Here is a 16,942-nt window from a genome sequence, read left to right on the forward strand (position 1 = left end):
ATCAAACCAGTCAATCCTAAATGAAATCAACCCTGAATATCCACTGGAAGGACTGATGCTGCAGCTGAAGCTCCAATACTATGGCCACCTGATGTGAAGAGCTGACTTATTAAAAAAGACCCTTATGCTGGGAAAGATTGAGGGTAAGAGGAGAAGGGCACAACAGAGGACAAGATGGTCGGATGGCATCATCAAATCAGTGGACATGAGTTTCAGCAAACTCCGGGATATGGTGAAGGACAGGGAAGCCTGGTGTGTTGCAATCCATGGGGTCGAAAAGACTCGGACAAAACTGAGCACCAAAGAACAACAGGAGGGTTGCCTTTTGTAAAGACAAGAGGGAAGGAACATTTTCCAGGAATGAGGAATGAAAGTCAAGCACATGTTTCTGGAAGCAGAGAGCTCCTGAGGCAGTGCAATTCTCAATCCCCACCAGCAGCCCCCTCCCCGTCCCAGTCCGTGCCAGAAGAGCTCCAGGTCTAGAGAGGTAAATGTAGCTTTAGATCATGCTGGGCTAGTCTAGCACAGCCCAGAAGGCCCTCCAACAACCTGCCATTGCGAGCTCTGAGAATGTCTCAGAGTCAGGAGGACTAAGAAGACCACGGCTCCTTCATCTACCTTCAGCCCACAGCAAAAAGGGAGTGCCACTCCCCACGACGCTTTGAGTCGAGCACGATCATTTGAGTGCTCAGCATCTCAGTGGTTGGTCCTAGGTTGGGTGCTTGCCCAGCCTAACCTTGCAAGACGTTATATGATTAGGGACAAAATTAGACATCACAAGAACGGGCTACACTCAAAGGGCAGGTGTCAGGGCCCCACAGGAAGAGGGTGTGTAAGTAGGGAAGGATGGTGCCCACCCCAGGGCTGCTCTAGTTCCGTCCCTGTGTGCTCTTCATCAATCAGAAAAGAGAATGCTTCAACAACAGTGCCCCACCCTTTGGCTGGGAGCCACGCACGGCTTCTCAGAAGATGTTTCCAGGCAGGTGGTGAACGGAACCAGAAAGAGAAACAACTAAGCCAGGAAGGACAGGAGAAAGAGACACTCTGGGGCCCTGGCCCTGGTACAGAATTTACCTGCTTGACAGCAGAGAGCCGCATGTGCTTCACTATGTGCTGCCCTGGTGGTGCGCCTGGGAGGTGGCCCTGGCTCTGCAGACTGTCACCTTAGTGATTCCAGGTGCATGGTAGGGCCATCTGTAACTGTCTCAGCACTCAAGGCCCCTTCAAATGCAGGATATTTGCATCAGTTCAGTCATGTCTAACTCTTTGCGACCCCATGGACTGCAGCACTCCAGGCTTCCCCATCCATCACCAACTCCCAGACCTTACTCAGACTCATGTCCATCAAGTCAGTGATGCCATCCAACCACCTCATCCTCTGTCGTCCCCTTCTCCTTCTGCCTTCAATCTTTCCCAGCATCAGAGTCTTTTCCAGTGAGTCAGTTCTTCACTTCAGGTGGCCAGAGTATTGGCGCTTCAGCATCAGTCCTTCCAATGAATATTCAGAACTGATTTCCTTTAGAATGGACTGGTTGGATCTCCTTGCTGTCCAAGGGACTCTCAAGAGTCTTCTCTAACACCACAGTTCAAAAGCATCAATTCTTTGGCACTCAGTTTTCTTTATGGTCCAACTTTCACATCCATACATGACTACTGGAAAAACCATAGCTTTGACTAGATGGACCTTTGTTGGCAAAGTAATGTCTCTGCTTTTTAATATGCTGTCTAGGTTGGTCATAGCTTTTCTTCCAAGGAGCAAGTGTCTTTTAATTTCATGGCTGCAGTCACCATCTGCAGTGATTTTGGAGCCCAGGTAGGAATCATAAAGTCCAAGATCTCCTGGGGCTCTGAACCAACCCCTACATTTCCAAGTGAGCCACTTAAACTGATGTGAAAGAAGTGTGCTTATCTGAGCCATATTCATTCATGTATTCTTTTTCCCCTTACTCTACTGGTTATTTTAAAAATCTCAGGCTCATTTTAGAAACATGAGAAGTACAGGAGTATGTAAGGGAGGCCTTGAAAATCACTTGTAGTCCCACTGTTTACTACTCTTAGACTTCGGGTTTCTGGCATTTTTCCCCCCTCTGAATGTATCTGGAGTTATTTATGAATACAGACATTCTGCCCTGTTTATATACCACTTTTTCATCTTAAGTTAAAATTCCAGAAGTGAATTAAACAAATAAAAGGGATGGACACTTTTAAACCTCCTACCAATTCCCTGGTGGTTCAGAAGGTACAGAATCCACCTGCAATGCAGGAGACCTGGGTTCGATCCCTGGGTTGGGGAGATCCCCTGGAGAAGGGAATAGCAACCCCCTCCAGTACCCTTGCCTGGAGAACTCCATGGACAGAGGAGCCTGGCGGGCTACAGTCCACGGGGGCGCAAAGAGTCGGACATGACTGAGTGACTTAACACACACACATACCAATTTACAGACTCATTTTGAAGCCTGGAGGGGGACGATGACACACGTTCCTCCAGGGAACTGTGAAAATACTTGTAAAAGGGTGTCTATTCACCCAATGTTTTTGTTAGGAATAAGAGGGGTGATAATGCTGACCTTCACTGCCAGAAAGTTCATCCTGATATTGACACTAACTACTTCCTGTGGGCAGAGCTCCAAACCTGTTCCTTCTCATCTTGTTTACAATGAAAGAAAAACCAACTGCTTCCTTCTGTGCCACTGACCAACCTCCAGGAAGAAAACCTGCTGTCAAGTCTCTCCTCATCCTCAGTGTCCTCTGATGCTGTCTAAATGGAGCTAAGACCTTTGCAGTTGCTCAACGGCAGTGTGACACCCAGGGCTTTTTTTGTTTTTGTTTTCCAGCCTCAACATCCAGACAGAAAGCCCATTCCCCTGATGGAGGTCTCTGATGAAGGTCTGAGTAGAGACCTTCTCTATATAGAGATGAACTCTCTGTACAGAGATGAACTCACTGCCCACAAGCAACACACTCCTATTTATATACTCAAGACTCAGGGTGGTACCACACCAAGTGCTGATTCATGGCCTAATGATAAAGTTTTATTTTACCTTTTCTGTGAATAAGGGAAAAGGCAAAAAAAAAAGTTTGTCCATTTCAAAATCTCTTTGAGCTCTTCACCAAGAGGAAACTTTCCTTCTATAAACCAGTTCCAAATCCATCATGAGTCTTTTCAGGAATATGAGTATGGAGAAGAGAGGATACTGACTTCAATGATATGTAAATCTAAAATGAGATGATTGTTGGGCTGGGAAGATCCAGGGGAATCAGGTGGAGAGGGAGGTGGGATGGGAGACCGGGATGGGGAATTCGTGTAACTCTATGGCTGATTCACATCAATGTATGACAAAACCCAATGAAAAATTAAAAAAAAAAAAAATGAGATGATGTCCTGAAGTCATCTAGGAACAGGCCTTTACCTTTTGATAGAATTCACCTTTCAAGCAATAAAATGGTCAGATTAGGGTATTTATCAGGCACTCTCCATATGCCAGGCACTGTGCTAAGCATTATGCTTATGCTTAATTGACTTCTCATGGTTAAACTCTATAAAATGGATACTTTGCTCTATTTTCCCAGGAGAAAACTGAAGGAATGAATGTAAATGTGAATAGATCTTAAAGCATAATGCTTAATTTAAAAAATATTAAGCAGAATGAGAAGTATGACACAATACCATTTATAAAATTAAAAGACATGCATATAGCAATACACATTTTGTAAGAATACAGGTAAATGGAACCCTGGGCTTCACTGGTGGCTCAGCAGTAAAGAATCTGTCTGCCAGTGCAGGAGACGCAGGTTCAGTACCTGGGTCAGGAGGATTCCCTGGAGAAGGAAACAGTAACCCGCTCCAGCATTCTTGTCTGGGAAATCCCATGGACAGAGAAGCCCGGCAGGCTGCAGTCAGTGGGGTTGCAAACGTCAGATACGACTTAGAGACTAAACAACGTCACCATGCAGCTCAGATCTGCACATGACTTTTCTAAAGTACCAACCAGCATTTCTTAAGACCATTTGGATTCCCACAAAAAACTTTTGCTCTAACAATTCATTGTCATTACTTGGAAATTGATTTTTTATTTTAAATTTGGCCATGCCATGTGGCACGTGAGATCTTAGTTCTTGGACCAGGGATTGAACTCAAAGCCCCTACATTGGAAGTTCAGAGTCTTAACCACTGGACTACTAGGGAAGTCCCAAAATTGCTATTTCCTATAGCTAACCAACCCTTTAAAATGGGGTTGTCCAAGAAACAGCACCACATGTAACCACCACCTTGATCAATGTGGTAAAATCTGCCTTGTTGCCTCATGGGGTATCTTCTCTTCCTGTGCCAAGAGGTAAGAATATTTTAGAGACACATCAGGAAGGAGGTTGGGGCTGCCCAGGTGCTCTAGTGGTAAAGAACCCACCTACCAACACAGGAGACATAAGAGACGTGGGTTTGATCCCTGGGTCAGGAAGAAAGCATGGAAGAGAGCAAGGCAGCCACTGCCTAGAGAATCCCATGGACAAAGGAGCCTGGTGGGCTATGGTCATAGGGTTGCAAAGAGTAAAACATGACTGAAGCAACTTAGCACACACGCATGCAGAAGGGAGGTCATTCCATAAGGAAAGACTGAAATGTTGGAGCAGGGATTTCTACGGTTGTGTCGAGGGAACCACAAAACCCCAGGAGCTTAGGCGTGGCTTACCCTCCCTTGAAGCTACTTGACTCACCTCAATCGTCTTACAGGTGCTCTCCAGCTGGCTGATCACCCCCTGGACCCGATCGTTGCTTCCCACGAGGACAGCAATGCCATCACTGAGCTCGGACTAATGGAGAGAAAAGAGGGATTCAAGATTTTAGGGGCTTTCTAGTCCCCCACTGATTATGGGTTCATCTTAGTACTGTTCTCATGAGTTCTCAGTATAGGGTCCATGGAACCCCCTAGTGAGGAACAGTGATGCTGGGAGATCTGAGAACCTCCTAATCTTATAAATAAAATCCTGGAAGGATGGGTGTATAAATGCATTTGTCTGGGAAGAAACTTCACAGTTTTCATCAAATTCTTAATGAAGACTGTGACCCTGCCAAAAACATTAAGAACACTGAATTATAGGCCATAGACAGCAAATAGCACATTTAAGCTAAATAATTCTAAGAACTGTTTATAAATTGAATGGAGACCAATATGTGACATCAGGGGTCCAACGTGAATTATTTGAACCTTTAATTATTTGAATTATAACACAGCTCAGGATCAGTTTTTTGTTTTTTTTTTTAAGATTTACATATTTATTTTTGGCTATGCTGGGTCTTTGTTGCTCCATGCAGGCTTCCTCTAGTTGCCACGAGTGCAGGCTACTCTTTGTTGTGGTGCACAGGCTTCTCATTGCAGTGGCTTCTCTTGTTGCAGAGCGTGAGACGTAGTTGTGGCACATGGGCTTAGTAGCTCCACAGCATGTGGGATCTTCCCCAACCAGGGATTAAACCCATGTACCCTGCACAAGCAGGTGGATTCTTAACCACTGGACCACCAGGAAGCCTTCAGGATTAGTTTTACTAGGGAAATATTTCATTTATTCAACAAATACCTGTGATACACCCTTCTCTGTGCTAGATGCAAACAAATACTCATATATTAGACTCAGTCATTACAGATTTGAAACTAACATTCCACTGTTTCTAGGGGGAAGCATTTTTTCAGCTTAAAATTCCCCTCAGACTCTTTTGACCTGAAACGATTCCACTGTTCATACTTAGGGAATGAATGGGACTCAGGAAACCTACATGCTTGGTCCAACTCGGCCTTTAGCTTCTCTATGGTGTTGGGCAAACCATGTAATCAGTTTGGACCCTACTTGTCTCACACATAAAGTAAGAAGACTGGACCAGAACAGTGGTTGTAAAACATTTTAAAGCTGCAGAACCCTTTTTCCAAATGGGAGCTAATATATGATCCCAATGGATCAAATAATGCTGCTCTGGCCAAACAGGAGCAGAACAGAAGTCCTGTCAGCCTACCTCTGTCCATCCCTCATGGTCTCAGGGCTCTGAGGGGAATGGTGTGACCCAGGTACCATTCAGTTCTAATAGGCTGTGACTTTGGGGAGGGGCAGGTAAAAGGAAAAGGCGGGTAAGTCATAAGTGGATGGGACAATAAATAACTGTACAGCTATTTTACTCAATCCTGCTTCTTTAGCAGTTTAGTACTCACTGGTTGTAACTGGTGTTGCCCAAAGGTTTGACTTCCAAATTTGATTCCAGTTCTATATTTGCTCAGTAAAACACTAACTGTGGAATCTGTGATTCTTAGAGGAAGAAGCTGAGATGTGGAGCTGCTCGAATCCTAGATGCTAAGACTCGGTCACAGCTCTCTGAGCCCACAACCCCTCGTTCATTTGCATCAAATGGGTAAGTTCCTACCTGCCTGTGGGCTGTAGGCTGGCAGGTTAGCAATAAGCTGAGACACCCCAAAATTGCTCTTAATGAGGGGGTGATGCTGAGGCCCTGGAGTGGGGGGTGCAAGGGTGGCATGTGTCAGAGCCAAAGGGGGCCTTCCAGGCTGACCTAGGGGGTCAATTTAACCCAGGCATGAGGACTAGCCTAAGGAAACATTTAACAAAATGCCAGTCATTGTAACTACACCAGATAGGAGTGGGGGAGAAGAGGCCTTGAGGAGGGCCAAAGGAATCTTTGGTTGAGGAACAGAGAAAGATATTCTGAGACTGGAGTAAGAAGTTATCCTTTTATTTCCTGTGGGCTGAACCTCAGTGTTTGAGCAGCTTGAGCTGGGACTGGACCCCAGAATAGCATGCATCTTCGGCAACCTCTGATGGTGGGAAAATAGCGACCTTTCCCCCCCACACCCCTTCCTGACCCTCTGCACCCCACCTTGCCCCGCCCTCCCGGGCATGCAGTAGTCCTTCCGGCTCTGCAGTGCTCTCCCCTCCCCGCAGCCTCCGGGCCCTCTGGTCCGGCCTGTGGGCCTCTCTCCTTCAGTCACACCTGGAAGGGGCTCTGGAGGAGGGCAGGAGGGCGTGTTACCTTCTGCCTCTGGAACACGTGCGTGAGGGGAGCCACCTGGCAGTCTTTGTGCGCCCCGAAGACCTTGCACAGAGAGCAGGTGGGCACTTCGCAGTTGAGACAGTAGATGTTGATGCGCTCGTCTTCATGCTCCTCACACATGGGCTGGTCGGACTTCTTTTCTGGTCTGGGAGGAGGTAAGGTGGATGAATCAGCTCAGGTTGCGGCACAGCTGAGCGTGGTTGGCTGAACCTCCCTCCCCACCTCAACGTACCCCCAGCAACCCTACACCAGTGACACCAGGGCCCCTTTCACGTGCTCAGAGCCCTCCAAATTCCCTACAGGTGTAGCAGCAGCGTCCTGACAAATTAACCAACTTAACCAGCCTGGGGATGAGGACATGGAAACTCTGACTTGTAGTTTTTGCCAGTTTCTGCAGTGTGAGGGCTTCTCCATGACTGATTTCAAGATTTAAAAACCAGCTAGTGCAACTCCTGCAAGTTGAACACTGGATTCTTAGGCGCCGCTTCAACACCAAATTCACGAGTCTCTCAAAAGACATTTTACAAATCCAGGTAAAGAGGAGGAGGCAGCTGAAAACGAAATCTTAAGTGTGCACTAGCTCTGAGGCCCATCTTCCCACCCTTGTGGCCTCTAGCCCCTGCAGAAGGAATGAGAGGTCTTGGCTGGGGAAGCCCAGGTGTCTGATCATTCACCTCCGTGCTGGTTGGAAGTAGTTATATCTAAGAGGAGAAAGGTCAGCGAGTGCTTTGTTAATTTGTTTGGGTCCTGTCCTACCATTAGCCCAGAAAATTAAACTTCCTGAGGACTTAGCAGTGGTTAAGAGTAGGTAGTCTGTGCTCAGTGGATGTGAACAATTATACTGAATACTTGAAGCAAAAAGGAAAATGCAAAATGCTGTTCTGGGATGTGGTGGTAAACCGGAAGTGCAAATTTCACAGATAATTCCCAAGTTTCAGTTTTCCCAATAGGTCAGCACCAACCAAAACTTTTCAGAGCTGCCAAGGTAATAATGGGCATTGGGTTTGTATGTGCTAGTGAGACGATGACCAAGCTATGAAGAGGCAGAGAAGGGCAGTGACAAGTCATTGGTACTTAAGGATAAACTGTTGGCTGCAGAATCACCTGGAGGAGCCCAGGTTCACACAGCCGTATGCTCTCCTGACTATCAGGGAGGCTTAGGTGTCACATCAAGATCAAAATTGTATTATCTATAGTGTTTTAGGCTCCCTCTGGAGACCATGGTGGGGGTTCCAGCCTACTGGAAGTAGAGCCTACTTATACAAAATCTGGAATTTGGATATGACCTATCCAAAGCCTGAGGCTGTTAATAGTTTCCACAAGTGTTTGAAAAATTTAAATACAAGTTCAAAAGTTTTCCTCATTTTCCCTAACACATTATTTAGAAGCATCTCAGATTTGGGACTGAACTTTTATCTTATTGAAGTATACTTGATTTACAATATTGTGTTAGTTTCAGGTATGTACAGCAGAGTGATTCAGTTTTATATGTATTTTTTCCAGATTATTTTCCATTATAAGGTTATTACAAGATACTGAATATATTCCCTGTGGTTTTCAGTAAATGCTTGTTGCTTATCTATTTTTTGTATAGCAGTTTGTATCTGTTAATCTCATACTCCTAATTTAGTCCTCCCCCTTTCCTTTCCCCTCTGGTTACCATTAGTTTGTTTTCTATGTCTGATGTGAGTCTCCTTCCAGTTTGTAAAGGTGTAGTTTGTATGTAGATTCATTTATATTATTTTTCTAGACACCACATATGTGATAACATAAAATGTCTTGCTCTATCTGACTTACTTCACTAACTATAGTATTTTTCTATGTCCATCCATGTTGCTGCAGATGGCAATATTTCATTCTTTTTTATGACTGAGTACTGTCCCATTATGGGGCTTCTCAGGTAGCTCAGTGGTAAAGAGTTTGCCTGCAATGCAGGAGACATGGGTTAATCCCTTGGTTGGGAAGATCCCCTGGAGAAGGGAATGACAACCCATTCCAATATTCTTGTCTGGGAAATCCCATGGACAGAGGAGTCTGGCAGGCTATAGTCCATGGGGTCACAAAAGAGTAGACTGTATGCGCTATCCCATTATACATATTATTGTCTCTCTGTTTCCTCCAATGGGACGTGAGCTTCAACAGGGCAGAGGTCATGGGTTGTCTTCTTTTGCTGGGTTTCCAGTGCCAAAAACAGTGCCTTGCATAGCATGGGCACTCAGTAAATATTTGCTGGATGTATGAATGAGAGGTGGAAAGGAATTTGCCAATATTCCCCATGCTCTAAAGTAACACGGCTCCTCTAGAGAAGGCATGTGAACAATGGGGAAAGCTTGGTCACTTGACTCTCCTTAGTGACCAAGGAAGAGACCAGACAACATCTTGAAGACTCCATTCCTAAATGACAAAGGTGGGACTTCCCTGGTGGTTCAGTGGCTAAGACTCTGTGCTCCCAATGTAAGGAGCCCAAGTTCAATCCCTGGTCAGGAAACTAGATCCTACATGTCTCAACTAAGAGCCTCCATGCTGCAACTAAAAATCCTGAGTGCCACAACTCACACTTGGTGCAGCCAAATAAATAAATACCTTAAAATAGATGACAAAGGCCTCCAGGGGTTAGCTAGAGACTAGGAGTGGTGATTTGGTCTTTGCATCATCAAAGGCCTCACCACCTCTAAAACCTTTGCTCCTGTGTCTCTCCACCTCGGAATAAATGTCAGTGAGTGTCTAGAGCACATTTCCTGGGAGATGGTACTGCCGATGCCCCTCCGCCAAGATATTTCCCAAAGGTGGCCTTTGTCCCATGTGCTGTTCCGAAGTCAGCAGCTCTGACCAGAGACAGTGTTGTAGAGCTCAGACATTTGCAGTGTGTGCAATACTGAAAATGTGGAAACAGCCACAGGCTCTTCATGTAGTTGTTGATTATGATGACTTTTGGCAATATAGACCAAGGACTGCCTGAAATATTCCTTATTAGGCTTTTCTTGTTCAGTGTGGCTGCACAGCCTGAGGGGCATCCTCCACTTACACCTGGGTGTGGAAGGAAAACATTCAGACACCTCACAGCACGTAACAGACATGGGACCAACATGGTGCATAGAATAAAGATATAAAGGCAATTTCATGAGGTGAGCGTGGCTGAGCTCTTAGCTGTGGTTTAGGACTCAGAGTCAAATGCCAGCTGTGGCCTCCCTACTGTCCCCTGCAAACTGGTCTCTGGTAGTCTGTAGCCTGCTCCCTCTGCTCTCTAGGGCTTCTGGGACCATCCTGGAGTTTCCTGAAGGATGGGCATCTGGTGCTGACATTTCAGGCATCACTTTTAGAGTCAAACTGATCTCAAAGCTTAATTAAGCCTAGTTCAGTTTCACCATGTGGTGGGCATCGGGGCCTTAGGCAAGTTCCTTCAACTCTTTCAGGCTCAGCCTTTCCTTATATCTGAAAATTGGACTAGGGGTCTTCTAATTAAGTATGCCAGGATAACATAGGCATTTGCTTATTTACATTTCCTGCTGAAATCCCACTAAAATGAGAGTAAGGGAATAAAAAGGTAGAAATCAGTAAGAACAAAAAAATGAGCAAGGTGACAGCAAAGAAGAGATGGTAGGCAAATGTTGGAAACTGTGAACATCTGACAAAGAAAAGTCACCTGTTTGAACAGCATCTTGGTTCTGCTGATAGCCTTCTTGAGAGAAGCAAGCAGTAAGCAAACTGCCTCAGTTTTACAAGTTTCCCTGTAAAGGTCCTGGGATTGCAGAGCCCTGGCACCTGGAAGGTGAGAGTGTGGGGAGGGCTGAAAGGGGGACTTTTTGTACACTTTAGAGGATTACTTAAGGATTTGCTCCACAGAAACAATAGAGTAAACCAATAAAGGAGATGACAAAGGATCTAGGAAACAAGGGATTCATCCCAGGGGAAAGTAAGTGTATCATAGAAAGTGAAGCCTAACCATGAAAGGGTTTAGCTCTCATTGCCTTCAGTGAAGTCAGTAAGTAATGTCTAAAACTGAAAAAATCCAGGGAGAGGAGCTACTAGTAGTGGACGCAGGGCTCTAGGTGATAAACGGCAGAAGAAAAACTGAAAGAAATAAACATGGCTCACTCTGGGAGGTGAGGCTTAGTGGCTGAGAGATGGTAGGGCCGGGAATGTTGCTCTCTTTAGAGGCCTTGCAGTGCTACTGGAATGTTTAAAATTATGTATATGCACAGAAATTGCTTTGAGTTGTCATTGCTGTTGTTTAGTTGCTAAGTCGTGTCCAACTCTTTGGTAATCCCATGGACTGTAGCCCGCCAGGCTTCTCTGTCCACTAGATTCTCCAGGCAAGAATACTGGAGTGGGTTGTCATTTCCTTCTCCAGGGGATCTTCCCGACCCAGGGATCAAACCTATGTCTCCTGTGCAGGAGGCATCTCTGGCATTGCAGGCAGATTCTTTACCACTCAGTCACCAGGATAAAATATTTAAAATTTTTAATAAGGTGATAATAATAATCACCACAACCTTAGGAAGCATCACTACAAACAAAGCTACAGGAGATGATAGAATTCCAGCTGAGCTATTTCACATCCTAAAAGACGATGCTGTTAAAGTACCACACTCAATGTGCCAGCAAATTTAGAAAACTCAGCAGTGGCCTCAGGACTGGAAAAGGTCACTTCTCATTCCAATCCCAAAGAAAGGCAGTGCCAAAGAATTTCATCCCAATGTCAAAAAATGTTCAAACTACTACAATTGCACTCATTTCACATACTAGCAAAGTAATGCTCAAAATTCTCCAAGCTAGGCTTCAACAGTACAGGAACCGTGAACTCTCAGATGTTCAAGCTGGATTTAGAAAAGGCAGAGGAACAACAGATCAAATTGCCAACATCTGTTGGATCATCAAAAAAGCAAGAGAATTCCAGAAAAACATCTACTTCTGCTTTATTGACTGCGCTAAAGCCTTTGACTATGTGGATCACAACAAACTGTGGAAAATTCTTCAAGAGATGGAAATACCAGACCACCTGACCTGCCTCCTGTGAAACCTGTATGCAGGTCAAGAAGCAACAATTAGAACCAGACATGGAACAATGGACTGGTTCAAAATTGAGACAGGAGTACATCAAGGCTGTATATTGTCACCCTGGTTATTTAACTTATATTCAGAGTACATCATGTGAAATGCTGGTCTGGAAGAAGCACACGCTGGAATTAAGATTGCTGGGAGAAATAACAATAACCTCAGATATGCAGAGGACACCACCCTTATGGCAGAAAGTGAAGAGGAACTAAAGAGCCTCTTGATGAAAGTGAAAGAGCAGAGTGAAAAAGTTGGCTTAAAGCTCAACATTCAGAAAACTAAGATCATGGCATCTGGTCCCATCACTTCATGGCAAATGATGGGGAAACAGTGGAAACAGTGAGAGACTTTATTTTCTTGGGCTCCAAAATCACTGCAAATGGTGACTGCAGCCATGAAATTAAAAGATGCTTGCTCCTTGGAAGAAAATCTATGATCAGCCTAGACAGCATATTAAAAAGCAGAGAAATTACTTTGCCAACAAAGGTCCGTATAGTCAAAGTTATGATTTTTGCAGTAGTCATGTATGGATATGAGAGTTGGACCATAAAGAATGCGGAGTGCTGAAGAAAGGATCCTTTTGAATTGTGGTGTTGGAGAAGACTCTTGAGAGTCTCTCAGATAGCAAGGAGATCCAACCAGTCAATACTAAAGGAAATCAGTCCTGAATATTCATGGGAAGGACTGATGCTACCGCTGAAGCTCCAATATTTTGGCCACCTGATGCGAAGAGCCAACTCATTAGAAAAGAACCCTGATGCTGGGAAAGATGGAAAGCAGGAGGAGAAGGGGACAACAGAGAATGAGATAGTTGGATGGCATCACTAACTTATTGGACATGAGTTTGAGCAAGCTCTGGGAAATGGTGAAGGACAGGGAAGCCTGGTGTGCAGCAGTCCATGGGGTCACAAAGAGTTGGACAGGACTGAGCCACTGAACAACAACAATAATAATCACAGTCTCACAAGACTGTAAAAATTAAAGATACATGATTCATATGTATAGCACCCTGAACAGTGGCTGATACATATTCAACACATAATTAGTTTGGCTTACTGTATTTTAAAGTTAATTATCATGTTCATTGGCTTCCTTGGTGGCTCAGATGATAAAGAATCTGCCTCCAATGCAGGAGACCTGGTTTGATCCCTGGGTTGGGAAGATTCCCCAGAAAAGGGAATGGCAACCCACTCTAGTATTCTTGCCTGGGAAAACCCATGGACAAAGGAGCCTGGCAGGCTACAGTCCATGGGGTCACAAAAATCCAGACAGGACTGAGTGACTAACACTTTCACTTTCATCATGTTCATTATTAATATTGGTGAAATTAGTTCCTTCTCTCATCACTCCACCTCTACCCCCAAACTGCGACTAGTTCAGCACCCGGTAGAAGGCTCGATGAGAAAGCCAGGTTGGGCATTCCCTGATGGTCCAGCATGGAAGACTCCATGCTTCACTGCAGGGGGCATGAGTTCGATCCCTGGTCAGGGAACTAAGATCCCACATGCTGCATTTCACGGAGGGCCTCCCATCCCCTAAAAAGAAGGCCAGGCTTTGTCGAGATCTACAATTTCTAGCCATTCTGTGGAAGGCCAGAGTTGACCAGCACCTGCCCTTTCTGCCTCTACCCCAATGTGGGCCAGGGTTTATCTCACTATGTATATCCAAGTGATTTCAGAGTCTCCTCTTGTACCCTGAGGCTTAGGGTTCTGGGCTGGTAAAGCTGCCAGCCCTCAGGAAACAACTTGTGTTTATGTCCAAACATGTGCCCAAGCCCTGTGCACAATTGGTGGTTCTGCTACCAATTAAAAATGCCCCCAAAGCAAGTCTGAGGTAAGAAGCAGTAGCATAAGAAGAATTTGAGACTCACAAAAGCACCAATAGTCTACTCAGCTCTGAGTTTCGATATTGGAAATTTGGTTCATTGTTTTTATACAATTTGCCCACCTGCACATCATTTTTTGGCAGATGTGCTTCACTGACTTTAAAATTAAAACCAGCCTGTGTCTTGTTTTACTCATGCCACAAATGCTAACACCTCCTCTTCTCTGGATTACGTAAGAGTTACAGTTATTATTTCATATCATTCAAATTCTCACTGTGGCAAAGAACAAAACAGAAAACTATTGCAGTAAGTAGAATGTGTAGGAAAATTTATGGTGTCGCTCGGTCATCTGGCAGGCACTTAGGGAGCAACTATTCTATGTAAGGCACTGTCTCAGACACTGAATCAGGTGTTCTATAAACAGTCATAAGAATCAGTTGGTTATTAATTGGCCAACTAACTTTTTAAGAGACAGTGTACCTACCTTAAAGTAGATAGATGTATGTGTCTTAAAGTGATGAAATAAGAGGAGATCAGATCTTAATTATAATAGTGGTGCTTTCCTTCTCAAGAGATTTTGGAAGCCGGGGAAATTGCTGACTCAGTCTATCATCAGCAATTCTTCCAGTGCCATCTATATTGTGGCACTATCTAATTTAGTTTTGAATCTTAAGCAGAAATGAATAGCCACAGCGATTATAATAATTATATGTTCTATTTATGGAACAGCTTTCCTTCTAAGAGCCCCAGGCTCTTCGAGCCCGGCAGATGTTCCACGAATCTGTGTCTCCTACGAGGAAGCACAGTGAGGTCATTTCTAGATGGTCCCAGTATCGCTATCAAGCGTTGTGGACCAGACTAACTTGTGTACAGTTGAAAAAGGGCCCTTCACACCAGGCCTTCTAGGAATGGACTTCTGCAGTGCTGTCTCTAGGAAAGGAATTCGATAGCCAGTGTGATTCGGTGAATAAAAATGCCCTTTTCAAAAAAATAAAAAATGACTGATGTAGATGCTGCATGTCAATAAGCAGGTACATGCCAAGAGTATACAGTAAGAACAACCGAGAGAATAGGGAAACATACCCTGAGCTCCATATTTTTTTTCCTCCCATGTCTCCAAACTCTTAAGTTGCTAAAGCCCGGAAGTCTGCCTTGCTTTGCTACTTTCCAGAGCCAACACCATGACTAACTCTGTTAGAGGGTTTTGTTTTTATTATTATCCTCTAGGTAATTTTAAAGTGAGACTGTCTGAACTAATAAATGGGCTGATCTTGGAAGATGCCATTTCTGTTTCATTTTCTGTAGAGTTCTGTAACTCTAGTTTTTTGGCTGTGTAGACTCCGGAGCTGTGAAGGACCTGTGACATGCGGAAACATCTACAAGGGATGGTAGTACGAAGTGTGCTTCCCGGGTGGCTCAGATGGTGAAGAATCTACCTACAAATGCAGGAGACCTGGGTTCGATCCCTGGGTCAGGAAGATCCCCTGGAGAAGCGAATGGCAACCCACTCCAGTATTCTTGCCTGGAGAATGCCATGGGCAGCGGAGCCTGGTGGGCTACAGTCCGTGGGGTCACAGAGACTCAGACATGACTGAGCGACTGACACACAGCACAAGGCGGGGGGTGAGGGCAATATTATGCCTCTTTCAATAACACCATCTGAACTCGATTAGTGTTAATGAGTTACTTCATTCTTAAATCGATACAAAGGCACCGGCATCAGTTTCCTCCTCTCCTCCCAAGAGGAACTCTCACTCCCACTGGGAAAGACTGACTTGGAAAAACATTTCCCCATAAAACAATTAGCTCATGATTGGCGAATAAGCATTCAGTAGAGTGACCCACTAAAACAAACAGTAAAAACAAGCGTCGAGCATGTCTGATACACAGACGAACCGTACCTGGTGGACTCCTGCTTGTAGATGTCGATGATGTTTTCCACCAGCAGGTTCCTCTGAAGCCCATAGATCCCGTGTCTGTCCAAAACCACTTCGTGTCTACAGGATGGGCAGCGGAACCGGCCCCCGGAGGCCACGGTGGCGCCTCCTCTTGTGGGCAGGTACGGGTTAGAGGCCTGTTCTTGCCAAGCAAGAAAAGAGGGATTGAGTAGCGCCATAGGTAGCTCTCCTCGGGTTTTCTGTCCCCCTCTGTCACTACAAACAGTATCAACGCCTGTCTTCAGCTTGCCCCAGATCACCCCGCAGGGCCTTATGAGCAAGTGGTCTGAAAACGTGGGCCAACACGGTCCAGTGCGATGGACGGTTTTCAGCACAAGCTGCTTTTTCACAACCAGAAGTTCCAGCTAGAAACTCCAGCATTAATGTCTTGGGCAGTAATTCATTTACTGCCCAAGATTTTGAAACAGATTCCATTTTTTTAAACAAATATGATTCTTAGTATTGAAATAAAATTAGATTTGAGAGCAGAAGGCTGACAGCAAAGCACAAAGCAAATCACTTTAAAAAGACTTTTTTTTTTTTTTTTTTTTTTAACAAATGCAACCTTATAAAGCTTTCTAAAGAAATTCACCTCAAAGTGAAGCACTGGGTTTGGAGACGAGGGAAACCTTTTGCACCCTCTGCATTCCCAACAAACCTACCTGGAAAATGTCACTGGCACATTTCCTACACAGGTTGTGCTGGCAGGGGAGGATGACCACAGGCTTGGTGAACATCTCTAAGCAAATGGGACAGATGAGCTGCTTCTCCAAGTTATCCATGGTCTGCTGCTCTTTGGAAAAAGACTTGTAATTCAAAGATGCGCTCATCTCCTGGCCGTCCCTGTGTGCTCTGCCAGGGAAAGGCTGCTCCGAACAGCTTCTGCAAGTGATACCTGGAAATAATTCCAAGGATTGGGTGATCAAGTGTCCTTTACGTTTCTTTCGGCAGAGGACATTGTTTCAGACCCAGGTTCACAGTGGCGCTCGAGCTGTTTTTAGCAGCTGAGGGTCACGTGGTATCAGACTGACTTGTCCATATAAGCCAGTGACAGGAGGATGGATTCTGACAGGTGACAGA

At 45.0% G+C, this 16,942-nt stretch overlaps 1 protein-coding gene across 3 annotated transcripts in view; it reads right to left on the reverse strand.

Annotated features, from left to right (window-relative positions):
- TRIM55 (tripartite motif containing 55) overlaps positions 1-16,942 on the reverse strand; it is a 60,479-nt gene that overhangs the window by 30,861 nt on the left and 12,676 nt on the right. For all 3 annotated transcript variants that reach the window (XM_065903100.1, XM_065903098.1, XM_065903099.1), the window contains exons 2-5: positions 16,525-16,757; positions 15,827-15,999; positions 7,025-7,190; positions 4,714-4,809 (exon numbers count right to left, since the gene is read on the reverse strand). In XM_065903100.1, coding sequence (XP_065759172.1) covers positions 4,714-4,809; positions 7,025-7,190; positions 15,827-15,999; positions 16,525-16,692 — 603 coding nt within the window. In that variant the 5' untranslated portion in view covers positions 16,693-16,757. The remainder of the gene's footprint in view (positions 1-4,713; positions 4,810-7,024; positions 7,191-15,826; positions 16,000-16,524; positions 16,758-16,942) is intronic.

Source organism: Muntiacus reevesi, chromosome 12, assembly GCF_963930625.1.
Source record: "Muntiacus reevesi chromosome 12, mMunRee1.1, whole genome shotgun sequence".
Classification (NCBI taxonomy): domain Eukaryota; kingdom Metazoa; phylum Chordata; class Mammalia; order Artiodactyla; family Cervidae; genus Muntiacus; species Muntiacus reevesi.